Source organism: Melopsittacus undulatus, chromosome 5 (assembly GCF_012275295.1).
Source record: "Melopsittacus undulatus isolate bMelUnd1 chromosome 5, bMelUnd1.mat.Z, whole genome shotgun sequence".
Classification (NCBI taxonomy): Eukaryota; Metazoa; Chordata; class Aves; order Psittaciformes; family Psittaculidae; genus Melopsittacus; species Melopsittacus undulatus.
In genome coordinates this window covers 60,586,741-60,613,264 of record NC_047531.1, presented here as the reverse complement: position 1 = coordinate 60,613,264, position 26,524 = coordinate 60,586,741, and the positions used below count along the sequence as shown (strand labels likewise).

Sequence of the window (26,524 nt, the reverse complement as noted above, 5' to 3'; positions counted from 1 at the left end):
TGTTAGGGATAGGCTGGAGAGTATGGAACTCTGTCTGGGGACAGGTGATCAGTTAACAGAAAGTTTGTGGGTCAGGGTTAAGGGGAAATCGGTGATGGGACACATTACTGTGGGGATATGTTACAGATCGCCTGATCAAGAGGAACCTGTGGATGAAGAACTCTACAGACAAATAGGAAAAGCCTCACACTCACAGGCCCTCGTTCTCATGGGGGACTTCAACCACCCTGACATCTGTTGGGGCGACGGTACAGACCGGCACAAGCAATCCAGGAGGTTTCTCGATTGTGTGGAAGACAACTTCCTTCTGCAAGCAATAAAGGAGCCGACGAGGAGAGGTGCCCTGCTTGACCTCGTGCTCATCAACAGGGAAGGGCTGGTTGGAAATGTGACTCTCCAGGGAAGTCTTGGATGCAGTGATCATGATATGGTTGAATTTGAGGTCCTCGAGACAGTGAGAAGAGCGTGCAGTAAGCTCACTGCCCTGGACTTCAAGAGAGCAGACTTTGGCCTCTTCAGGAACCTGCTTAGCAAGGTTCCATGGGATATAGCCCTAGAGGGTAAGGGGGCCCAAGACTCTTGGTTAACATTCAAGGATCACCTGCTACAAGCTCAGGAGTGTTGCATCCCGACCAGAAGGAAGTGCAGCAGGAGGGCCAGGAGACCTCCTTGGATGGATAAGGAGCTGCTGAGAAAAATTCACAGGAAAGAAGAGGCTTATAAAAGGTGGAAGCAAGGACAGGTGGCCTGGGATGAATACAGGGATGTTGTCCGGGTAGTTAGGGACCAAGTTAGGAAAGCTAAGGCCCAACTGGAGCTAAACTTGGCAAGGGATGTTAAAGATAATAGGAAGGGATTTTATAGGTATGTAGCGGGTAAAAAACAGACTAAGGACAATGTAGGCCTCCTCCGGAAACTTTCGGGAGAACTGGCTACACAGGACTTGGAGAAGGCTGAGGTTCTGAATGGCTTCTTTGCCTCGGTCTTCACTGACGAAGGCTCTCACCGCAGTACCCCAGTCTTGGAGGGCTGATGCAGGGACTGTGAAAACCTAGACCTTGGGCCCACTGTAGAAGAGGATCTGGTTCGAGACCACCTTAAGAACCTGAATGTACACAAGTCCATGGGACCTGATGAAATCCATCCGTGGGTCCTGAAGGAGCTGGCGAATGAAGTTGCAAAGCCACTGGCCATCATATTTGAAAAATTATGGCAGACAGGTGAAGTTCCTGATGACTGGAAAAAGGGAAATATAACCCCCATTTTCAAGAAGGGGAAAATGGATGACCTGGGGAATTACAGACCAGTCAGTCTCACCTCTCTGCCTGACAAGATCTGGGAGCAGATTCTCTTGGAAGGCATGCTAGGGCACATGAAAAAGAGCAAGGAACTTGGTGACAGCCAGCATGGCTTTACTAGGGGAAAATCCTGCCTGACCAATTTGGTGGCCTTCTATGATGGGGCTACAAAAGTGATGGACAGGGGGTGGAGCAGTTGACGTCATCTACCTGGACTTGTGCAAAGCTTTCGACACTGTCCCACATGACATCCTTGTCTCTAAATTGGAGTGTCATCAATTTGATAGATGGACCACTCGGTGGATAAGGAACTGGCTGGATGGTCGCACACAAAGAGTTGTGGTCAATGGTTCAGTGTCCAGCTGGAGACCAGTAACAAGTGGTGTCCCTCAGGGATCAGTGTTGGGAGCAGTCTTGTTTAATATCTTTGTCGCTGACATGGACAATGGAATTGAGTGTGCCCTCAGCAAGTTTGCTGATGACACCAAGCTGTGTGGTTCTGTTGATACGCTGGAGGGAAGGAATGCCATTCAGAGGGACCTTGACACACTTGTGAGGTGGGCTGATGCCAACCTCATGAAGTTTAACCATGCCAAGTGCAAGGTCCTACACCTGGGTGGGAGCAATCCCAGGCACAGCTGCAGGTTGGGCAAAAAGGAAATTCATGGTAGTCCTGCAGAGAAGGACTTGGGGGTGTTGGTCAATGAGAAAATGAACATGAGCCAGCAGTGTGCGCTTACAGCCCAGAAAGCCAACCGTATCCTGGGCTGCATCAAGAGGAGCGTGACCAGCAGGTCGAAGGAGGTGATCCTGCCCCTCTACTCTGCTCTTGTGAGACCTCACTTGGAGCACTGCGTGCAGTTCTGGTGTCCTCAACATAGAAAGGACATGGAACTGTTAGAACAAGTCCAGAGGAGGCCACGAGGATGATCAGGGGACTGGAGCACCTCCCATATGAAGACAGGCTGAGAAAGTTGGAGTTGTTCAGCCTGGAGAAGAGAAGGCTGCGTGGAGACCTCATAGCAGCCTTCCAGTATCTGAAGGGGACCTACAGGGATGCTGGGGAGGGACTATTCATTTGGGACTGTAGTGATAGGACAAGGGGTAAGGGTTGAAACTTAAACAGCAGAGGTTTAGACTGGATATAAGGAAGAAATTCTTTACTGTAAGGGTGGTGAGGCACTGGAATGGGTTGCCCAGGGAGGTAGTGAATGCTCCATTCCTGGCAGTGTTCAAGACCAGGGTGGATGAAGCCTTGGGTGATATGGTTTAGTGTGAGGTGTCCCTGCTCATGGCAGGGGGGTTGGAACTAGATGATCTTGAGGTTCTTTCCAATCCTGACTATTCTATGATTCTGTGATTCTCTTTCCTTTGTGAGGCCACAGAATAGCTATTAACAAGGATTCAACCTATTAATTAAGAGTTAATTGCTCTTGTGTTAACCACAACTAGCTTGATTCAGAGGAATATTGAGAAGTGTTTCATACAGTAAAATTAACTGGCTACATATGCATTTGACATAAAAATGGCTTCCTTTCATATATTTTTCATAGTTCTAGTTCCATTTATGCTATTACAGTGTTAAAAAACTTTCAAAAATTAAATAGAATAAATGCACCAGAATCATCAGTAACTATTTCCTAATGAGGTATACTGATGATTTTCTTAAAGAAAAAAAACTCTTAACACCTAAAACTGAATTGTATTTCAAAGTGTCAAACAGAAAAAATCATAGTGTAAACAAAAAGGTATTTCTAAGAATTGTATGCATTTTCAATGCCATCTGCACTAAAATAGCTGGGGTTTCTTGGTATGGCAATTCCAGTTTAAACATAATATTTAAATATAGTTTAAAATTTGGGGAAGGGCATGTGTGTGTGCATATATTGTTTAATATTCTTTGAACAATATACAGTGTTTCATGCTGCATACAGAACCCACTTGACACAAAGTTTTGAAGCAAATAATATATTTTGTCTTTTCCCTGTGTATCAAAAATGTATTTTTTGCTCTGCTTTAAATTACTATTGGAAACAAAAGAAAGTACATCCTGTGATTGTTTGAAGATAACTCATTTAGTCTCTTTGGCATCTGTAATACTGAAAAAGCTCTAGTGCCTTATCTCTGTAATTGCAAAATCGGTTTTACGCTTTTTTTCCCTTCTCTCTTTTTGTAGTAATTGAACTTTATTTTGCATTGTTTCTGTGTTACAGAATTCATTGTACTGTTTTAATGTACTGGTAAGCGAGATTTCAATTACCATTCAAGGAATGGAGCAGCAGTATCATACAACTTCTCATAAAGGAGAAAGCCAACAGGGATCCAGAATCTTTGCAATTCCTATTCTAATCTGTTCTTGCTAACTTGCAAAGTGAGCATCAGCAACTCAAGACCTATACACAAATCATAAGGAACTGTACAACTGCAACAGATTTGTTTTGTGGGTTTTTTTTTTTTTAAATACAAACTTTAGGAATATGACCGACCCCTCACCATTCTGAAGACATGGGCACTTTGGACCTCAACACAGACCTCACAAATAATTCTGACCATTTAAGTAAACACTGGAATTTAATAAATAACACATTTTGTATCAACACAGAAATACACACAGTTCTTTAAAAAAATATTACCTTACACTAAAAATGCAACAACTCCTAATCCTGACAAATATACAATTTTGTGGAAGCTGAGACGGCAGGATTTCGTTTCTTTGAACAGCTGCTGTACTGTTTTACCACCATTCCTGGACATTTTCCTTTTAAGCTTGCAGACACAATGCTGACACTGCTATAATATGGTGCCTTCTTGAAAAGCTTCTATCCACCTATTAGAAAATTAAACAGTGTTAGGCAGTTGATGGTAAAAGTGTAAATCACACTGCTTTGACTAGCTACAGATCTAGACAAGAAGTAACATCATACTTTCATTAGTAGTTGGTCTGTTTGTGCAAATGCCAGAAATACATTCAGTGAGTCCAAATATACAAAACTTGCTAGAGATGTATTAGCTATCGGTACAAGGTCAGATGATAGAAATATTGAAGGCAGTGCTGGATTAAGAAATTTATCAGCTCTAGCAGTAAACGTCTTGTTAAAATTTATTACTGTACTTACACAAATACATCAGAGATTTTCTTGGCCCTTATCAGAAAAAATAGTGTCCACTGATGTAAAGAGGCCAACAGCACATTCTTTGTTTTTTCTTTTAATGCTATTGAAGCAGCATTTATTCTAGAGGTTCAGCATAAGTCTCCTAAGGATATTAAATACTCAGAAAAGCTTGCATTTTAAGGTACTGAATGTTATTCCTAGCTACAGCAAAAGAGAGTATGTCCAATTTCAAGTTTTCCTACTGATGAAAAAAAACAATTGTCTGAATAGGAAAACAATGCGATTGAATGCCTTAGATCTTTTTTTAGTTGTGCTTTATACAGTACGAATAAGGACACAGTGGAAACAAGGGAAGGGTACTGTAATTAACAAGAAAACATTTGTATGCATCTCCAAGACAAAATACTCCCTGAAATCAAATAACTTACAGATTTTGTGTAAGCACGTTTGCAGCTGTTTAGAGTTTTCAGTTGTGCTGCCTGTTTTGTTTTCTTGACTATCCCTATTTGCATGAAGCTATACATGCAGCCCTTTGAATGCTTAAGTATTAATAATGGACTAGTTAGTACATGACATCTGTTGTATTAATGTAAGATTCATTTGGGAAAACTGCAGTGAAACCAGTCAGATAAGCTAAGCATACAAGCAAGTTCAATATACTGCCTTCCACGCTGATTTCTAGTGTACTCCATGATTCATATAGCAAATATTGTCTCCTGATTAATGCCCAAGCTTCTAGGTTATTTCATATAAATCACACATAATACATACATTGATAAATATGACTTCAAACTCAGACACATCAGCAGGACTTTAAATGAAACAGCTTGTGTAAGTATTCTTTGAATTCAAGCTTTGGGACTGAACATACTAAGCATGCCTAGGTGCTCACGCATATCTGCGCACACACTTCAAATGTCTGTCCCTTACTTTCTAGGGTTTGCTTTATTTTCACTGCCACATATTAATTAAAAATAATTAAAATTTACAGCTGGAAAAAAAGGAAGGGACACATCAGTTAATTCTTAAAACACATTTTCTGATTTCTCCAAAGGTAACATTCAATTTTCACTTCAGCAGACCAGGGATAGAGGAATAGGCTAAAAAAGAAAGGTTTCTTATTTTATCTAAAACTTTTTCATTCTCCTACATTTATTCTTCTGCAAAGGATAGTCTGCTTCTTCATTTAAAGCATTTCAGAAGTCCTAATGAAACCAGGACCTTATGTTTAAGTAATATAAACGTTTTATTTACACGTTATAATATGTATTTTCTGTACATATGCTTAATCTGTGAACATTAATATTCATGATTTCTGAACCATTTTCTAGAAAAAATTAACAAATCAAATAGTTTCTTACTTTTGAGCTGAATGGGGATCATCTGCTTTAAATATATAAAATAAAGTGTTTTTGTGCAGTAAATGGAACACTCTAGACTCTGAGTTTTCATCTTTTACTTCACTGACTGTGAATCCAAGTAAAGGCTGGCTCTCTAATGCTGCCACATCCTATTTTATGGGGGAAAAAAAAAGCAAACAAGACAAAATTGAGCATGTAAGACATACTAAGAAATGCATTAAGACTTACTCATGCACCATACCATTGCAACAGATCATACAACAAACAGGTTGTTACAAACAGTCACACACAAAATGCCGCTTTTTATAGTCTCCATGCACGAATCAAGCGACAGGAAATAACCTCATAGACTTCAACATTGCTGTTCCTCTTTTTATTTCCCATTTCCCTGGTAATATCTTCATATTCTTTTCTCAAGCACAGGAGTCACACTCCAAATACTTTTGATGGTTAAACTTACTTTGCTTCCTGTCGCTGAAAACTAAGAGCATAGGGAAAAAATGTTGCTAAGTGTTTTCCTAGCCAAGTGGTTGGCTAGTACAGAGTAGCAAGAGAAGCTGCACCTTTTTACCTCCTCTTCATTTAATTTCAAAACCTGGCTAATAAGGCAACCTTTTCCCTTCCTCAGTCAGCTCAATTGCTTCCTTTTTTTATTCCCAGTATTTATGGAAGGGGGGAAAGGAAAACGTATTTTCATCCTTCACATATTCCAAAACAGTGTTTTCTAACTAGGCAGGGACCTGCAATGCTTCCAAATAGCAAAACAATAAATAATGAATGCACATAAACACCAACACATCAGGTGAAGACTTTGGTAATTGCCTCTACATTGAAATAAGAGTATCCTGAGAAAGCAGCATTTCTTGATATTGGAAAACAGTCAAGTAAGGCTTAGCAATCTGGTTTAGTATCTTAGGTACCTTTTAGTATCTTAGGTAACTTTTAGTATCTCAGGTACCTTTTAGTATCTCAGGTACCTTTTAGTATCTTAAGGTTTTGTATCACTAATAAGTGGTCTTTTTAGCACTAAACTTGATACCACTTGGAACTAACAGAAGTAGTTTAACTGGAGCTTTCTGGCTAAGGCCACACTAGACTTCCCTTGAGCCTCTAAACAATGTCTCCTGCAATGGCTCATGAGGATGAAAAATAAAGACAGCTATTCCTTAGTTTAAAGAAAACAGGAAAGAGTTAATTTTATGATTTTGATATGCAAACTGAAGCTACTCTGGAAGGCTAATATCAGCAAAAGAAAAATTAAGGTGACTGTCACAGACAAATATGCCTTTCTTTACCCTTTGTTAAAGTTTCTTTTGCAACTACCGGGAAAGAGACATTGCTGGAAAATATTTGTCAAATCTTTACAAAAGTAATTGTTTTGTACATCCTAATCAAAAAGTTTTATAAATACTTGGGTTTTTACTATTGCCAATGTTGTGGAAATAACATCACAAAATAAAGATTGGCACTACAGGAGGAACAAATCTGAGCATAAACCAGGAAATAACTAGAGTGGGAGAGACATGTTGGTAAAGAAGGGTAATTCTTTACAAAATATAAGGCCCAGGATAGGCCAGGCCTTACGTTTTGGAAGAAAAGTAAGGGATGGCAATGCCTTTAAACAGATGCCTTGGATATTTTGCTCTTCAAAGCTATTAGCAAACTATAATATGTAATACAAAAAGGTGAAACCCAAGATCTTCCAGTGCTACAGTGCTTCCATATGTGTTGCAAAACATTACAAGATGCAATAAAACTACATCCTCAGCACCTGTTCAGATGTGCAAAGCTTATACATATTGATTAGATTATTCCACACTGCAATAGGACAACACATTCTAAATAAAAAAAAAGCAAATGCTATTAGATATGATGCATTTCTTTTTTCTGCTGCAATGCTGTGTATTAAATAGTAACTCCAGGCTGAGGATGACAGTTTGAGAGATTTAGTCTGCTAATTTTCCAGACATTCAAGATACCTTATGGAACTTCAGAACAAAATACTTCAAGATGCCTTTATAAGGTTGGCTTTGCCACTAGCCCAGCGTGATGCATCCAAATAGACCCCCATGTATTCAACTGACTCAGAACACACCTACAACTGTGCAATGGTGTGTAGTGCAGAAGTACTCAAAGCTAGGTCTGGAGTCAGAAACAGTGGAGCTGTATCAGTGTGTTATGGTACTAAGTCACTGGGCCTTTTCAAAATACTATACTGCAATCAGACCAGTTAGCGTTAAGGTGATCTAAGTATAGCTTGTTGCCAGATGATAAAAATAAACAGCTTTGTAACAAAGACAGTATTATCATTGGCTGTTTGATTTCTAATATATAACCTCTTACCTCACTAGCAGCATATGTATATAGCACCTTATTTTTTATAACAAACCATAGGTGTTTCCATGGTTTCTTACTGCCCTTAGATCTGTGTAGGTAGCCACTCATTGTAGAGTCTTCTGTATTTGCCGAAACCTGAAGAGACAAACAAACAAACCCCAAAAGTATGTATGCATCTGCCCAGGTTTTCACAGTACAGCTTTTTTTAAAACAGATCTCCAGTGCCCTGTCCTGTCAAAGACTCCAGTTCTTACCCGATCTCAAGTTAATGTTGCTAATTAGCTCAGATGGCTGAAAGAAAACTGATTTTGTCTGCCACCATCTATCTGGTCTGCAAGAGAGGTTTCTGCAGTCATTAGGGTAGGAACTTTAATTGGATGCAACAAGACAAAAGAGGTCTGAAACGCTGAGGACCACACACACGGATGGAGAGCACACATTTCTATGTAAGAAGAAAAATGACTTCCATTCCCAAGACCTCTAGCATAGGTAGGCAGAGTTTAGCTCTACGTTTCTTAATCATAAACTAAGAGCTGAGTTGGTGTAGGCATTGAGTGTTGGTGCAGTGGTAAATCACCATTCCTTGAAACACAGGGAAGCAGGAAAGAAATGAAAATTCCAACTATCTCCCTGAACCACAGTCTCACATGTGTTTATGCAGTTGATATTCTGCTTCAAAGTTCATCTACCAATGTAAAACTAAAGGCCAAGCCACTGTGTACAGGCAAATTTTGACTTTGTAGATTTCTAAAGAAATGCCTAAAATATGGAACTACTTTTTTCGTTGTTAATATTGATGATATAATACCAACAAGGCATGACTTTGGATCAGTAAAGCACTTACTTCTTTGAGGGCTGCAGGAATTTTTTTCTGCTTTCTTCCAGAGGGAATGCTGTGTAAAACTGTAGACAAGGCACTTGATGGAGATTTATGGTTGACTGGGGATCCGCTCTTAGGAGTGCACTGGTTATCTAAAATGCATAGGATAAATGTATGGCTTTCATGTCACAGGTGACTAAATACAGGAAGTGATTTTTGGACTTTTTTTCTGAAGAACAGCTGACATTTTTCTTCTGATTAGGTGTTTCAACAGTAACAATCACATTGAATTCAGTGTGGAATTAACTTTTCAGTATCATCATCAACAACATTAGAATCTCCCAAATCACACCCAGACTGAAAAAAAGCCCACAAGAAAATGAAAACCAAATGGATTGGTCTTGTTTGCTTACAGTCTGTGCTCTTGATGATGCAGGGTGAAAATTAAGTCTTAAAAACCACACCAAAGTTTTAGGACTGTCCTCTACAGTTCAGACTTTGCTTAACCTCTGTTCCCCAACTCTGTCCTTCAGTCCTCTACATCTGTTATCTTCTCAGCGTTTTTCAGTATGGGTGCTACACAGTTCCTCTTCCAGCATCATGCCATCATTCATGCACTTCCAGAGATTCCCATCTCCAAAGTCACATCCGTACTTCACTGCCACTGGCAGTTCCTTTATCTCTCTTGGAAGACTTCTGCAACACTTCACTCCTTTAAAACCCTCTTTTCTAGCAACACCCACCACAGTTTCACAGCCCATCCTGGAAGGAATAGCTTCATTAAGTCTACTTCTAGATTTGTCTGTGAACAGAGCCCCTGCTGAGGCTCTGAAATAGTGAGTAGAGCAGTAGAGCAATTGGATTGCGAGCCGTACCCACTTGCTGTGCAGCTCTCCTCCCAGCTAAAAGCACCTGCAATTGCCTGAAGCACAACAGCCTCTAGTGCCCAACCCACAGACCTGCAGGTGGTCCATGCAATCCACCTTCCCCATCATCGAAGGCTCCCACCAGCACTTCAAGAGTTGTCGATGCTGCTTTCCACATCCCCATGAGAAATGTCACTGCCAGCATGCTAGAAGCCACAGTCTGATTATTTCCCTGGGGAATTACAGATTTCTTGATACCCTATAGAGCTTGTGTTGAACTCTAGGCCCTGCCAGTGGGAAAGGCAGCAAACTGTTTCAGTCCCTGCTTACGGCTGCTTGCATATTTTATACTAGTCTTTGGGCAGAATTCAGAGCAATCTTGTGAGATGGGTCTGGATTCGCATTTCACTCAGAGATTCCTCCACTGACTTTGTGTTTGTTTCTGCATAAAGATATGATGAAAAGCAATGTAACACTAGTTATCCCAAAAAGAAAGAGGTATATGCTACATGTCATTACCATAGGGCAAATGCATGTTTCTGGAAGAGAGAGACAATGTACTGAAAATTCACTTCCTAGCTTACTCCACAGAAACTTGCTTGGCCTTTTATAAACTCAGATGCCTATGACTTGTCAGTGACTAGCAGAATTAGGCAGTTGAATCCAGCAGTAAAGATGAGGCACAAATACATCATGTTAATAAGGGCCACAAAACTAAGGCAGCTTGTAAAGAATTTCTTTACCTTGTTTCTGTAGCTCTCTGAAGCAATGATCACATACTCTTGCTGGCTGGTTTTTCATGTAGTCTAAACCATGTTTATTTGATGAACAAGCTTGACAAACAATCTGGAAACAGGTAAAAGCATTATTGTACATGATGTGCACTTGTAAATTACCAAATGCTCAAAGACGTTCATTTCAGCACTGTTAAGCCTGTAACAAAACCTGAAATAGGTACTATATTACATTGAAAATGTTGTAAGATTTTGTCTTTACCCTGTGTCCTTATGTTCAACATGCTGCTCCTTCCTCCTCTAAATTATAACAATTTAAATATAAAAAAATAAATCACTGAGTTACACAAATTAATAAAACAACATTAACAATCCATGAAGAGAAGAACAAGCTTACTGTGTTACTGAACTGTTTAAATAATAAGCTTTTAAAGAAATAACTAAAAACAGTAATTGCTCTCTCGACAATTTCTCTACAACACAGATGTCTCAACTGCATTGAATTCTCTATTCTCGCTTGATTAAAACAAGAAAGGTTTATTAAATATACCTGTCATAAGTGTTAAATATATATATATAGCTTGGTACCAACTTAAAAACAAAAATCATTATTTATCTTTTCAAAATTGGTGAGGAAGATATTTTTCCTCATTTCAGCTAACATTCTCTGTTTGTACTACATATTTACAGAAGCAGAAGATAATGATAAACAGTACTCCAAAACACAAAATAAGAAACGTAACAGAGATTAAAAGGTTGAACACTGCTCTATCATAACACCTTGCTCTAAAACAAAGAAGCAGGCAACTCCTACATTATGGTTTTTATCCATACAGTTGTGTGACAGTATAGCATTCCCTTAAAAGAGCTGTGGTGCAATCAGGCTCTATCTGCATTTGTCACACAAGGAACCTGAATGACTAACTGAAAAGGTGATGACAAAATTGCCCAACCTTTCCACATGCCCTGCAGTGATGCCTTCTCCAAGTCAAGGTGAATTCACTTGTACAGATCATACACATTGTGGCTCTAGTATCAGGGATCCAGATTGGAGCCTTTGATCCAAGCGGACTATCTTCTTCCTGTTTCTCTGGATCTGCCTGAGAGAACATAAGCAGAATATCATTGCATTCAGTGATGAGAAATAAGATTAATATTAATCAGTGATTATAGGGTAACTCTAATTAACATTGGAAAGCCTTCTCTGATAAATTGTCATGGTTTTAAATGTTATCTACTATTTCATCAGTGACCATTATAATGCAACCCTGAAGAGAGAGCTGTATTTAATTAGTTCAAAAAGGCTGTGTGATTTTCAAGCTTTACCAGCCTACTTATACCAATAGCTGCCATATTTTAAAATCTTTTCATGTTATCTTTTTTTTAGCAAGATCACTGAGAGAATTGAAAAAGCTGGTTCGCATTTTTTGGAAGAAAATAGATTTATGAAGCAGATAACATCATGAATGGTGTATTGTTCCGTTCACTCATCATTTACCATCCTGTTTTATTATTCATTATGTAATGCCTCTTGTTTCTCTAAACACCTACAGAGAAACTTTGTATTCAAAAAGGGAAAAACACAACAGTAATGGTGTGATATACCTCTTCAAGACTTTTGCTAGGATTAAATGTGATTTTCTTTTTTGTATATTCTTCAATTGACTTGGAGATAGCTTCTAACCACTCATCTCTTTCTGTAGCAGAACTGTTGGAGTAAAAAAAATATATAAATTTATTATTACTAACATTTAAAACTAAGAAGGAAGTGCTGATTTAGAATCCCACTAGCTTTGTTACACACTGACTTAACTCTCTTGCAATTTCAGTTTTATAGAGCATCTCCAGTTCCAACTGAAACTGGCATTACTGTTTTAGCTGCCTGCATGGTGTCAGTCATTTGTGTTGATTAATGCTAAAAAAGATTTCCATGTCTCTTGTTATAATGGATTCCCTTCCCCTCTTTCCAAAATACCTTGTGATTATTTCAGGGCTTCTTTGTCATTACCATTTATCAGTCTAAATGGTGCTCCAAGAACAAACACAGGGGCCCTCCTCTTTTGAGAGGGACCCTGAAATTTCAGCAAGCCTTTTTTTCCTCCCCCCCCCCCCCGCTTCCTTTTGCACTAAAGTGCAGTTTGTTATACTCAGCTCTATGAAACTTCGAACTTCTGTCAGGAAAAATACACTGTCTCTTCCCCAGCTTTGTGCTCCTACTGGGTCATGCTGCTTTGAAATAATGTTCTCTTTCAAATTTTTCCATTGGATTAGCTAACCTGAAGAGATAAACATATGAGCTTCCTGTACCTCTCCATCCCACAGCTGGTGGATCACTAACCAAGTGCAAGGAAAACATTAGGCTGAAGTGGCGTGGCATAGGGAGCAGGGAGAACAAGGAGTGCCTGGCACAGCCTGTAGCTACACTAAATTATGTGAAATGCCAAAGCACTTCCTCTGGCCATCGGCCCACCACCACTTTCATATAATATAAATCCATGCGGCTCCTGCTGCAAAGGCTGCCTCCTAGACTCCCTCTCAGCCACTATGTCTTATTTTCACTCTTATGCCACAACACACATGGTAACACAGAAGGCTATATAGGCGCAATGCACTGGACTGGGGGACAAATCCATATTAAAGCAACCATTTGACCTGGCTCTGGATCATTTTACTGACTGGGTTCACTATACTGAACAATTGCTTGTGTGAGCACTACAGAGGGTGCTCTGAGGAAGGAAGAAACAGTTTGGTGGGAAAGGAACAGCTTGACATGTTTAAAATGCCATGTCAGCTTAAAAAGGGCTTCTAGGATTTAATCAGTATCTACTACCAACATTATTCCTCACTTCTTAAACACGATCAAATAAATTAATTTGGAATAAATTAATTTGAACTGGATAAATATATAAAAAGGAAAGTTAGGGAAGAGGAAAGCAAATTGGATGTGCAATACCAATTACTTTTTAAAGACCTTTGTAGATGAATTTGGAAGCTTTGATCATCTTTGAACCTTTAGGGAAAATACTTTGAGCCAGGGTTTTGAACCTGATGAAACTGAGTACTATACAGAACCAGAGAGGACAAATCCGGTAAGGTTCCCCTCACAGGGGAAGCCTGTGAAGCACAAGGGAAAAAAAAATCCCAAACCATCTAGCACACACAGCAACAAAATCAAAACAAGAGGAGGGGAAATAAGATACAAGGAAGGGCAAAGCAATGTATTATTGTCTGTCCCAATACCTCACACTCTACATGGAAAATTTTGTTCAGTTTATTTACTTTTGCTGCCTCATTCGGAATGAACAACTGGCCTGCATTAGCTATGTAACATTCATAACTAATCAACTCCTTTGGCTTTTCCAAAATCTGGTTACATTTAATTAGGTTCATATAACTATATTAAATAATTAAATTTAAAGTTGGCCCAGTTTTGGGAGATCAAGCATTCCCCTCTCATGTAGGGACTGCTACACATAAGGCTGCTTGCACATGAGCTATGTAGCTTATGTCCCAGTGCTCAGCTGTGGAGCTTGCACTTGGTAGATTTGCTAGTGCTAGCCTTTAGGATTGCTTACAGTCCCTTCAGAATTTAATAGCAAAGGTAATGCCATCAGCAACTGGATTGATGTAATGGTATAGTACAGCAGAATAGGCAGTGTTCCTTCTACTGTCACTCCCAGCGCTCCTCCCAAGCTGCATGGCCCTACACAGTTTCTCTCGCTGCAGGTCCAGTATTTAGAATCATAGAATCACAGAACAGTTAGGGTTGGAAAGGACCTCAAGATCATCTAGTTCCAACCCCCCTGCCATGGGCAGGAACACCTCACACTAAACCATGTCACCCAAGGCTCTGTCCAGCCTGGCCTTGAACACTGCCAGGGATGGAGCATTCACTACCTCCCTGGGCAACCCATTCCAGTGCCTCACCACCCTCACAGTAAAGAATTTCTTCCTTATATCCAGTCTAAACCTCTGCTGTTTAAGTTTCAACCCGTTACCCCTTGTCCTATCACTACAGTCCCTAATGAATAGTCCCTCCCCAGCATCCCTGTAGGTCCCCTTCAGATACTGGAAGGCTGCTATGAGGTCTCCACGCAGCCTTCTCTTCTCCAGGCTGAACAGCTCCAACTTTCTCAGCCTGTCTTCATATGGGAGGTGCTCCAGTCCCCTGATCATCCTCGTGGCCCTCCTCTGAACTTGTTCTAACAGTACCATGTCCTTTTTATGTTGAGGACACCAGAACTGCATGCAGTATTCCAAGTGAGGTCTCACGAGAGCAGAGTAGAGGGGCAGGATCACCTCCTCCGACCTGCTGGTCACGCTCCTCTTGATGCAGCCCAGGATACGGTTGTCTTTCTGGGCTGTGAGTGCACACTGAAGCCAGCTCATGTTCATTTTCTCATTGACTAACACCCCCATGTCCTTCTCTGCAGGACTACCATGAATTTCCTTTTTGCCCAACCTGTAGCTGTGCCTGGGATTGCTCCCACCCAGGTGTAGGACCTTGCACTTGGCATGGTTAAACTTCATGAGGTTGGCATCAGTCCACCTCACAAGCGTGTCAAGGTCCCTCTGAATGGCATTCCTTCCCTCCAGCATATCAACAGAACCACACAGCTTGGTGTCATCTGCAAACTTGCTGAGGGCACACTCAATTCCATTGTCCATGTCAGCGACAAAGATATTAAACAAGACTGCTCCCAACACTGATCCCTGAGGGACACCACTTGTTACTGATCTCCAGCTGGACATTGAACCGTTGACCACAACTCTTTGAGTGCGGCCATCCAGCCAGTTCTTTATCCACCGAGTGGTCCATCTATCAAATTGATGACACTCCAATTTAGAGACAAGGATGTCATGTGGGACAGTGTCAAACGCTTTACACAAGTCCAGGTAGATGATGTCAACTGCTCCACCCCTGTCCATCACTTTTGTAGCCCCGTCCTGTCACTACAGTCCCTAATGAAGAGTCCCTCACCAGCATCCCTATAGGCCCCCTTCAGATACTTTCTTGCAGCCTCCCAAAAATAATTTTGTTTACTAAAATTGCAGGGATTCCTTCAGGTTTTTCAAAGTTATTATTATTTATTTCTTTATTTAACAGTCACCAGAAAACTCTGAATGGACTGCAGAGAGCCCCAGCAATTGTTATTACTGGGAAACATGTGCTAGGGGCACATGCCGCAGCTACCCAATGGAGCTAAGCAGCTCAGTGATCCCAGGAGGGCTCACAGAATTATACCCCTGTTGCTTTCAGGATCAGAGCCTTAGAGCACCTCTCCTAACTGAACTAGTATCCCATGAACTATCCTTATGTTAGGGGAAGCAAAGCAGGTAGGTCTGCCTGGGGTAGTTCTTCACTATCCTTATTGAGGGTATGCTAGCCTTGAGGGGGATGGGACCAGCTGGCCTCACACCACATCAGGCTGGCATGACTGTTGTTTTCAGGACTGAAGCTTTACTTCAGTACAGTGCCGCATCATGCAGATGTGCTAACTTGTTTCTCTGATTATGAGATTTCTAGTACAATACTACATTGTACCATGTAAAACAATACACATTCCTACAGCTATCCTGGGAAAACCGAAAACTCAACACAGACTAGACAAAGCAGAATAAACATATATATAAAGCAGGCAGTAAAACTAAACCTGAAATGATAAAAGACTCTTGTCTAAGTAGTAATTACACTTCTTTTGTTAACTGGCTTACTTTTTATGACTAGCAATTTTTCACCAGCTTAATTGCTACCCTCTCTGTCTCCATCCCCAGGATCATTTCAGAATCCCTTCTCTGGTGTACATTTCACATAATACTTACTATTTGAAATAACACAAAAGCAAAATTTGTTTCCAATGTCTGTAAGATTTGAACAGCTTTGCAACTGAGATTTTTACCACAAAGGAATCAAGAATCTGTTAGAATGAGGTGTCATCACAAAGAAGATGTAGGCTGTATTGACAGGCTACTGATTCTTTTCACATCCAGGATATTCATCAATAGGAAAAATACATTTAACTGTGAAAAAATACATGCAAGCACCTATTGCTGGTAGTTTTTCACTTGTTTCCCTCCTACCCCACAATGGGCCCAGGACTCACAGATGGGTAACAATCTGAAAACCACCATTTTACACCTGGGGTCCTCAGCACCTCCTTTATCCCCAGTGAATTCAACCTTCCCTGTCATTGTTGTGTAACTTAGGGCTCTGACATACACACAGCCTCCAGCAAGTATAAAAATAACAGAACTGAACGCTGCAAAGATGCAAGATCAACAACACTGAAAAAGAAAGAGCAAATCAGAGCAGCTTTAGTTGGTAATATGAGGTTAATTCCAGTAATTTCAAGGTCAAAACAACAACATGTTACAAACTCTGCCCAACTTCATGAGAATGTTATATATAAGGGGTTTTCCCATGGGACTAGCATGCATTTCACAGGAGCTGCTTTTAATCTACCACTCAATCAGCTCCTCAAAGGGACAAGTGCATCGTGTTTTGTGGAAGAAGGTAGGCTGTATTTCAAGATGACAATCTTTTTACAAGTTCCAGTGATTTCTTACAATTTTCTTAAATGACTGAATTCAAAGTGAAATGCTGTTTCAAGTCAAGCAGAGATAAATCCACATTGCCTACTGCAATCCCATAACTGTCTTCCTGGATTTGTGCAACACCCAGTCACCAAGGCACCTAAGCAGCAAGGACCTGCTTCATGTTAGACTGGAGCAGAATCACACTCTAAACTACGACATGCTTTTTTTTTTCCCCACTGTGCAAACAGACTATGAGAAACATTTCAATTTGTTGAACAAGTATTTTTGTATTTTTCAAGTCTATTGTTATAAATAACTGTTGCTCAGACAGTCGAGCTACGTCCTTTGGCTACTTTGACACAGTTAACCTTGGTCTACCCCTCAGCTAGAGATAATGCTATCTTTGTGCAGACATACTCATGCTGGTGCTTACAAGGTCACACAAAAAGAAGTGGTATGCCCTTGCTCAGCTTTGCTAAACAACAGAGAAAACATGTCTTCCTTCACTGGTATCAGCACTGTCACAAATAGCAGAACACATGAAACTTCAACTCAAATGTAGCAAAACCAACAAAACAACCAGCATTCCAATAATTGCTGCCATTTCCATAATTTCAGGTTCACTGAGATCCATTTCTTGTTTCAATTACACTGTTATTTTAGCTAGAAGACCAGGATGACTTCTCCCAATTTATATCAGTTACCAATGATGATACTGAAATTTATTGTCATGCTTCATATCCTGTCAATGCATGAACTTTATGCATAAGTAACTTTGGAAGAACAAAAAAATCCACTGAAAAGCAAAGCCTAAAATTAACTGAAACAAAAATATTTGAATTCTCCTTCCTCTCAAGGAAAGGCAGTGAAAGGATGGTGTTTCAGTTCAAGTTTCTGAAGGTGTATAAGCTGAACAGCAGAAGCCAAGCAAGAGTTTTACTCAGTCCGATTGTTAATGATTTTGAGAACAGCAGAACCCCTACCAGCTGTAGCCTTAAGCCCAAATTACTGAAGTATCAGCTACATTTACCACATCTTTTCTTCCATCATTTCACAACAGGCAGTCTTCTTTACAAGTTAGGGCGAACTGTATTAGAAACTAGAAATTCGTATGGTATCTGTGAAACTCATTACATAGGACCAGGCTTCCCTTCTGCTGGCCCATTTAAAAATAAACTTAAATTTTCAAAATTAGATTTTGAATGTGAACAGAAGTAGATTAGAAAAAAACCTACCTTATTTCCAGAAATCCATCTGGCATTCCCTCTGTTCTGTAACTACTCCAGCCAAGGGTAACTTTGCATTACATAAGTGCACAATGAGCTATAAAAAGTTTACATGGCGTATTCATTTGTAAGACTTACCTTGCTGAAAGAATGAAGGATCTCTCTACGCTTTCAATGTTCAGCTCATTCTGATATGCTTCCTGGGTTGGCTTTTTAACCTTCCATTGAGAGAGAAAACTTGACATTCAAACTGACATGGTACTTTTGCAGTCACTTTAGTTTTATTTAACGTAAAATCCCTTACACTTTAGTTTTACTTACTGTAAAATCCTTTACACTTTAGTTTTACTTACTATGAAATCCCTTACACTTTTACTGCATATGGGGTACATTGGAAAGAAAAGTCTCTGCTCATACACCTCAGAGGGCCCAGCTACAATAAAATTACATGCAACCCAAATTTTTATTTCACTGTGGCCTATACTAACATTGGTGACACACAGGGCAAGGAAGCTCCTGCTGTGCTTCAACACACACAGGACCATTGCTCTGTAATTACCTCCTGCAGCGGGGCACAAAAAGGCACTGCTGCGCTGCAGGAGAAGATGCAGTCTGCCTGTGTACCCCACAATGGGTACCTACCCTGTACCTTCAAGGCTGGACTGCCCTGCTAACCCTTCTGAGCTACCAAGTTTCAAATATAAGGAGGTTTAAAAGCCAAGAGTGGCTCTGAGCCACCATGATACATCTGCTGGCAGAAGAGATCTTGCAGCTATCCCTGAGAAAGCTCAGACCCAAGTGCCAGATCTGCATTGCAGCTGGACTTGGTGCTTTTATCTGACAGGAACAGAGACAAGTTACTTGATTCCCAAGGCAATGGTTTGTTGCTCCCACTGTCATGTCAGAGACCATGTCAATATATAGCATGTGTGTCCCTTATCACTACCCAGAGGGGCTCAGGGCTTAACTTTGGCAGTTTTCACAAAGGCTCAGAAACAAAAGCCCTGTCTGTCTCCCCTCACTATCAGATCTCTATAAACCATGGAGATTTGATCCACCAGAGATTTCACAGGCAGAGATAGCTAAGCTCTGCATGTGGGCAATAAAAAGCACTTACAAAGCAAAAGAGAGGCAATCTCAACAAGTAGGCAGACTATTTCAGAGTAAAAAAATACTGGATGAAATGCAGGTGAGATCATCCTGCAGCAATACAGGTTTTTTAGGGAAACCTAGATAGCAATCCCACAGGCCATATTATGCAAGAAACATTCAGCCTCTAGGACTCCTCTGGAACGTAAGCATCTTTAAATCTCTTTCTAACAATAAACATAGATGTGTTTTGAACATTTGAAGGCCTGAGTTTAAATAAATTTGGAGAAAGACTCTTTTTAACAAGTGACTCACCTTCATTCCAGCCAATGACAGCATGTTGTTAAGTTTATACATCCCTGACTGAACTGGAGTTGTATACAACAGGGCATCATTGAACTGTAATACAGAAGCAGTGTTTTTTAATGAGTGAAGACTGTTTAGAGACAGATAATTTCAGATGCATTTTACTGGAAGTACAGAACTCATATAGCACTGAGATCAACTGTCCAGAAGGACATCTTCTACTTCCTATTATTCCACTTAGAACTCAAGAAACATTTTCACGTATGCTTTAGATAACAATAGGTGTCTATTTATATCATCCTTGTGTAAATATACATTTGGCACATGAGTAAACAGTGCACGGATGTCAAAGAACAGACTGTCAAAAAGGACAAAGATGTTTGTCGTGCGTGTACACAGCTGTATTGTATAATAAACTACTTTAAAAGAATATTAGAATTAAGCATTCAAACAAAGCAAAACATTCCAGAAACTCAGAGACAGCAGAAGTAAGATTAGCAATTTATAAGGACAAACTTATCCCCCTGTATCATGTGAATTTTACCAGTTTAAATGTGCATCTACTGTTTATTTCCTGTTCCACCAGACTTGGCTTCATTCACTGCACTTACTGAACAGCTATTGAGATTTATTTGTTGTTCAACAAATGGATCCAAACTTCAGCTAGTGCACATAAACACAGACCAGAAAACTGAACTGCCTCATCTGTGGGGTTCTTTGCAAAATAACCATGTGTTTCACAATCCTTCACATCAGTAGAAAAATTGCTCGTTAAGTGTCTAAAGCCATAAACACTAGCCTGCACAGTGTTTATATTTATATATATTTATAGTCAAATCCCCCCCAAAATACCCCAAAATTCACCACCTCCAAAACCAAAACAAATAAAATCCAGGCTAGATCTACTCAAATTTATAAACATCTGATTTGGGGAGTCCAGCTCAACACAGCACCAGATTTTTGAGAGTAGTACCTTAAGTGATATAATTTGCAGTTATCTCAGTGCTTTATATGCTACAATCTCCAGAGCATAAGACAGTCACTTGCAAGCTTAGAATTCATACTCCATGACTGCCATGGAAAATTCTTATTTGTACTACTGTAACACAGATTTCAGCTAGGACTGTGGACCAACAATGCCACAAACTGCACACAGCAGCAGTTGCCTTACCATCTAAATAAAAGGGATAAACAAAAATTCAAGTGGAAACAGAAACTTCAGGTATGCACAGAAGTTTCAAAACAAAACAGCAGCAGAGACAGGAAAGGAACCCAGCACTTAACTTCCAGCCTAGTGCTCTACTCAGGATGCAAGCGGGCTTGTGCAGGGGAAGGAGAGGAGGAAGGAGGGAGACAGGGAGAGAAGGGTACAGTAGCAGCCACAGAGTTGTAATCTGGTACAGATAAGTGGGATGGAGTAACCGTGTTAGTTTTTGCACTACCACAATAACATCTTCCCATAAAAGCACTCAAATTTTAAGTGAGCGTTGTTCAAACAGTACATTTTAATAATCAACAGGGTTTTATTAAAATTAGGGTATATGCTAATATGTGATCTCTCCAAATTAAAACTGAGCAAGTAACACAGCAACAACTGGTCATTTTATCCATTACCTGAACTTATTAGTTACTTATGTTTGTGGTGTAATGTTTCAACCACTTAAAATTACATTAGCGTTAGGTACACAGCAACACATAGTGTCTTACCAGAAAAAACATTCGTGGCTGCATGACCTTCCGGGACAGCTTCATCAGTGTTCCTTCCTTTAGAAAGACCTAGCAAATTAAAACAAGACATTTAAAGCCTAGCTTCTCATGGCACAAGCTGTACAGATGAGCTAACTTCATCCTCATCATTGAATCATAGAACAGTTAGGGTTGGAAAGGATCTTAAGATCATATAGTTCCAACCCCCCTGCCATGGGCAGGGACACCTCACACTAAACCATGTCACCCAAGACTCTGTCCATCCTGGCCTTGAACATTGCCAGGGATGGAGCATTCACAACTTCCCTGGGCAACCCATTCCAGTGCCTCACCACCCTTACAGTAAAGAACTTCCTCCTTATATCCAATCTAAACTTCCCCTGTTTAAGTTTTAATCATTCTTATTATGATTATGGTTATTACTACTACACAAGAGGTGCTGCAAAAGTTTTGGGATTCAAGACCCCCTTTCTAAGAAAGGCTCTTCACTCTTAGGTTTCTCTAAAAGTGAGCGTGAATGGCTGCATGACAGTTTTCCACACTTGAAATCATGACTGAGGAAAAATAAACTCCCTGCAAGACCTAGCAAGGAATCACATTCTAAAAATTGTAAGTTTTCATCAGATAAATGTCTAAAAAAAACCACACATATGGAGAAGGAGTATTAATTTGACTTTTAGAACTGCGTAATTAAGTGATGGACCATTTTTCTTCTTGTTATATGCTAGCTTCAGTACTTTGCTTGCATATCATCTGTGCTGCACTTTTACTACAATCTGCTGAATGCCATCCGGAGGACCTACCCTTCCTGGCTGTACAATCTCGTGGTGTCCATTTAAACTGTACTGAATCTGCATAAGTTTCTGAAAGTTATCCTACAGGGAGAAAAAGCAAAAGGTAAGTAATTGCCCTTGCACCCGTGACTTGAATGAAAGAAGTTTTAGTCAACCAGCTTTGTAAGTCAAGATACTTACTCCCTGCTTCATGATGTCGTTGGCATGGTTTGCAACTTCTATGACAACAGCTAGAGCATCTGAAGGATGAAGAGATGGTGATTAGGTTACACAGACTAGTTAGCATTGGTATTTTTTAAAGCATGGGTACAATATTGCTCTTCCACAACATGCTGAGATTCAAAAACCAGTCACTGCATCCAGGAGCACTTTCCATAGGTCTCAGAATCTTTCGATCATGGTTTAATAAGTGCACTAGCAAGTCACTACTTCAACCATCAGTGCCAGTCATTTATTACAGCTAATCAAAACAGTATACAAGCAAAATTCTATATTATCACATAAAGAATTACTTTAATTTCACTGTCTCTGCTTACAGCAGAAAAGTTAGCATTTTAACAGACTATGCAGAGATTGAACTTTTTCCATTTTAAACAATTGTCTCCAGTGCCAGTCATAGACTACTTAGAAAAATTATCCAAATCTTCGTGATTTCTTTATTCTGCCTTTAGTTTTGTTGCACCTCAAGATAACAGTATAAAGTTCAAATTCCTAAATGTAAAACTTTTGATACCAGAAGAAAAACAAAAAAGAGAAGAATCTCTCAAAGGGAAGAATTGCCAAAGACAAGAGATTTTATTAAGTACTGATATTCAATAACAAGCAACTTGATTGTAATATGTGCTACAGTGTAACTTCAAAAAGAGGTTACATAAAATGATTATGTAAACAGTGAGTGTATATGAGACAGAACTCATACAAGGTTCTCATCCAAAACCTTGTAATTTACTTAAGTAGGAAAAGAAAAAAAGAAAAAGATTAATTTAATTGAAAGCTGGAACAACTGCTCTGATAAAATGTAGTCTCTAAAGTATTTAGCATCTGCTCAGTAATTGAAGTACTTCATCAAATAAAGGAACTACATTTGCTTAAAAGTGCACAGAGAAGTCTACGAAACTAGATAAAAGCAAGGCCTTGAGTTTTTTCCCTGATAATCATTACAGTATTAGTACTGTAGAATGTGTATACTTCCGTTATTGTTAAGTTCATATTCAGGAAGAAAGCATGTTCAAAGGTCCACCTTTCTGAACTGAAAGGTTCAGAGGGTCATGAAGCCATATAAAAAACTAAATTAAGATATGGACAAAAAGATCCTCCTCCTAAGTTACTCTAAGGAGAATTTTTGTTTCCATTAACCAAGGCAATGCAAGCACATGAGTCAAACAGTTAAAAGGCATAGCATATATCAAAAGCATTTTATCAAAATTAAAGTTTAGATATAGATGTCATGATGTCAGCTGAGCCTGCTGAAAAATGGTTGGTGGTCTCCTATTAGGAAATGTTGGAGCTGCTCCAGCCAAAACATTCCACCAGCTCCCATTCACTTGAAAGAAATGAAGGGAAATTTAGCTAAATTCACAAAGACAGGAATGAGTTCCTGATTTTTCTGTTATAATGTCCTTCATCTATCAAGCTATTATATCTATTAGAAACCTAAAATTTTACCGACTTACTTCAAGAAAGTGTGAAGAATGTTAGAGAAAAAATTCTGGTTATTGAAGGAAATGTTCCAGAATCTCAGGGCTACTTATACAGCCAAGACTAAACAAACCTACACAACAAGAGAAAATAATCTATAGGGCCAAAATCCATAAACAAAGTGGGTTTTGGCAGGGAAGTGCATTCCATTTCTTATACCACTTAGCTGGAGTAGTGTATTCAAGTGAAGGCCATCAGGAAGATGTGTTATTGGTGTTTTTTTCCAAGAATACTAACCATCCCTAAACCTACTCTTCCCCTTCCTGACCCTAACCCAATTAAGCAACTAAGCAAAGTCAGATTACATTAAGCTTAATTGTCACAGGAAAGATCTTGACGAGTAAGGATTCTTACTCAGTTTGAAAGCTAGACTATGAAACATGTCAAATGCATAGAGCTAACACTGTTATTGTTACAACTAAGCTGCTGCCTTTATCTTTGATGTAAGAAGGGAGAGAAAAATATCGAGGAAGGTACAACTACAAAAACCACAGAAGCTGGAGAAATTACAGGAAAATGTAAAATAAAATATGTTGCTCATTAATAAAGTTAATTTTTTAAATTATTATTTTATTAATGAAATTATAAAGTTGCTAATTTTTCAAGTGGTCAATTATTTAATGTGCAGTGCAAGCACTAGATTGTTAACAGCCATAAGAAGTGCAAGGCAAACTTTTCTATCTCTTAATCATTTAAAATATTTTTTATATTTTCAGTATACTAAAACAAATGTCTAAATGTCCTAAGGAAGACAGTTACTCAAAATTTATGGCACTGCGTCAGCATATAAAGCTATAAGAAAGCAAACTTCGCTCAGTGCACTGAAGACACTCCTTTATTGCAGTCCAATCAACTGCATCGGCACAACCTTCCTAAAGATAATGGGCTTGCACAAATGTCACAAAAGAGACTGAAATAAGTGACAGGAGCTCACACAAATGGAACGGAGACATTGCCTGGGGGCATTTTTTGGAACTAATGAGGCATGCATGTGGAAGAAGGAAACAGTCTGAACATGCACTGCACCACTACCCTCAAGTTAAACTAGCTTAATACCAAACTATCATGAAACACACAGTCCTGTCCTCTTCCATCACAACTGTTCCTTCCCATTTCCTCTTACATCTTTTCCCCTCACATGCAAGCAAAGTTGTGGAAGTCAATTGTGTTTGTGCAACTTGTGACAAGCCAAACTGGGGAACTCCTCAGGTTAAATATAACCCAGAGCAGCTCCTTGATCTTGTTTGCTCCCACCACACTAATGGTTGTCCTGGCACAAAGAGAGAGGCAGTCAGAAAGGCCCATAGCTGGGGGAGAGTAGCTGGTAGACCAGACAGCTTGTCGTGAAAGGTGTACCAATGCAAGGACTGCCTCTTTCAATAGAAGTGCTCAAAATACCTGCTAGAGCTGCCTGTTCAGTTTCACTTGTATCTCCTGGTTTCAACGCAAAGATGAGCTGATACGACTGTAACCTTGAAACATTTTTGAAACACAAGCAGTATTTCTGCTGAGAAACTTAGAACTAAATAGAAAACATTTCTATTACTGGCTTAGTGTCTTGCATGCATTTAAAATTTAGATACGTTATCATATATACATAAGCTATTGTTCCTTTAATCTAAAGAGACATTTACCTTGAGTATCCCTATAGTCTGCAGATTCTTCTAAAAGATTCTTTAAATAATCTGTATAAAGAAAAAAATAATATAGTTTTGTTAAAGAAATAAACAGCACCAGAAACTAGCAAAAAACACCTTTTTCCTGGAAGTCTGCTTTTCAGGCAGATCTATGCCACAGAGATTTACTGCTAAATCTTTTAAATCTGTCAAAGTAATTACAAATGGAAAATTAGCATTTCTATGATGAAAGTCTGTTGTGATATCTTGCTCAGGGCAGTGCAAGATTTCACAATTATGACCTCCCCTCACCCCCGATGTTCTAATAGGCATTTTTGATTATAAATTATGTTTAGTTCCGCAGCCACGAGATGGCACCCTCAATCTATTAAAGTGTTTGCAGTTTTAAAATCTATTTTACTTAGCTAAAATTAACTCCAAGTGTATGACTATACAAGAAAACATCCTCCTCGAGTTTCCCTTCCCTGGTATAGGGTATAGCTCACCAAAATTACAATATCTTGTTAAAGATTAACATATATATATCCTCAGTAAAAAGCCCATCTATTCTTTATATGCTACAGCTTTGAACTGCTTAATATTGACAGAAATCAAATCAGAAACTTTCAAAGAAATATACATGTCAGATTGATAATATCAACAAACACTGATTTATAATTAGCTTTTGAATGAGGTATTAAGATTTTGGCAGACTTAGAGAAAACTAATCATATGTGCCCTAGCAAGCGCTCAATTTTAGCTTTGCAGTTGTACAAGTTTCATGTAGGAGTGAAATAACTCCCATATGCTTGCCCTACCCAAATTCATTCTTTTACTCAAGAAGGATCAGGAGCCAATTGTTTCTGCCTTCATGAGATGTCTTGCTTCATGCATGCCCCTCAGAGACTGCTCAGTGTATTGTAAGCTTTCCTTATGTAAATAAAAAATTTAAAAAACAAAAGAAAAATAATTACGAGACATGTTTCTGCAGCAGAAATGCTGTGAAGAGTGTCACAGTTAAT

At 39.4% G+C, this 26,524-nt stretch overlaps 1 protein-coding gene across 1 annotated transcript in view; it reads right to left on the bottom strand.

Moving 5' to 3' along the window:
• Window positions 1–2,628: 2,628 nt before the first annotated feature.
• FGD6 (FYVE, RhoGEF and PH domain containing 6) overlaps window positions 2,629–26,524 on the bottom strand; it is a 72,206-nt gene continuing 48,310 nt past the window's right edge. The window contains exons 9-21 of the mRNA XM_005143137.3: window positions 25,521–25,571; window positions 22,369–22,427; window positions 22,198–22,269; window positions 21,395–21,463; window positions 19,697–19,780; window positions 18,431–18,510; window positions 12,135–12,237; window positions 11,483–11,629; window positions 10,539–10,641; window positions 8,954–9,081; window positions 8,116–8,244; window positions 5,773–5,921; window positions 2,629–4,125 (exon numbers count right to left, since the gene is read on the bottom strand). Coding sequence (XP_005143194.3) covers window positions 4,089–4,125; window positions 5,773–5,921; window positions 8,116–8,244; window positions 8,954–9,081; window positions 10,539–10,641; window positions 11,483–11,629; window positions 12,135–12,237; window positions 18,431–18,510; window positions 19,697–19,780; window positions 21,395–21,463; window positions 22,198–22,269; window positions 22,369–22,427; window positions 25,521–25,571 — 1,211 coding nt within the window. The 3' untranslated portion in view covers window positions 2,629–4,088. The remainder of the gene's footprint in view (window positions 4,126–5,772; window positions 5,922–8,115; window positions 8,245–8,953; window positions 9,082–10,538; window positions 10,642–11,482; window positions 11,630–12,134; window positions 12,238–18,430; window positions 18,511–19,696; window positions 19,781–21,394; window positions 21,464–22,197; window positions 22,270–22,368; window positions 22,428–25,520; window positions 25,572–26,524) is intronic.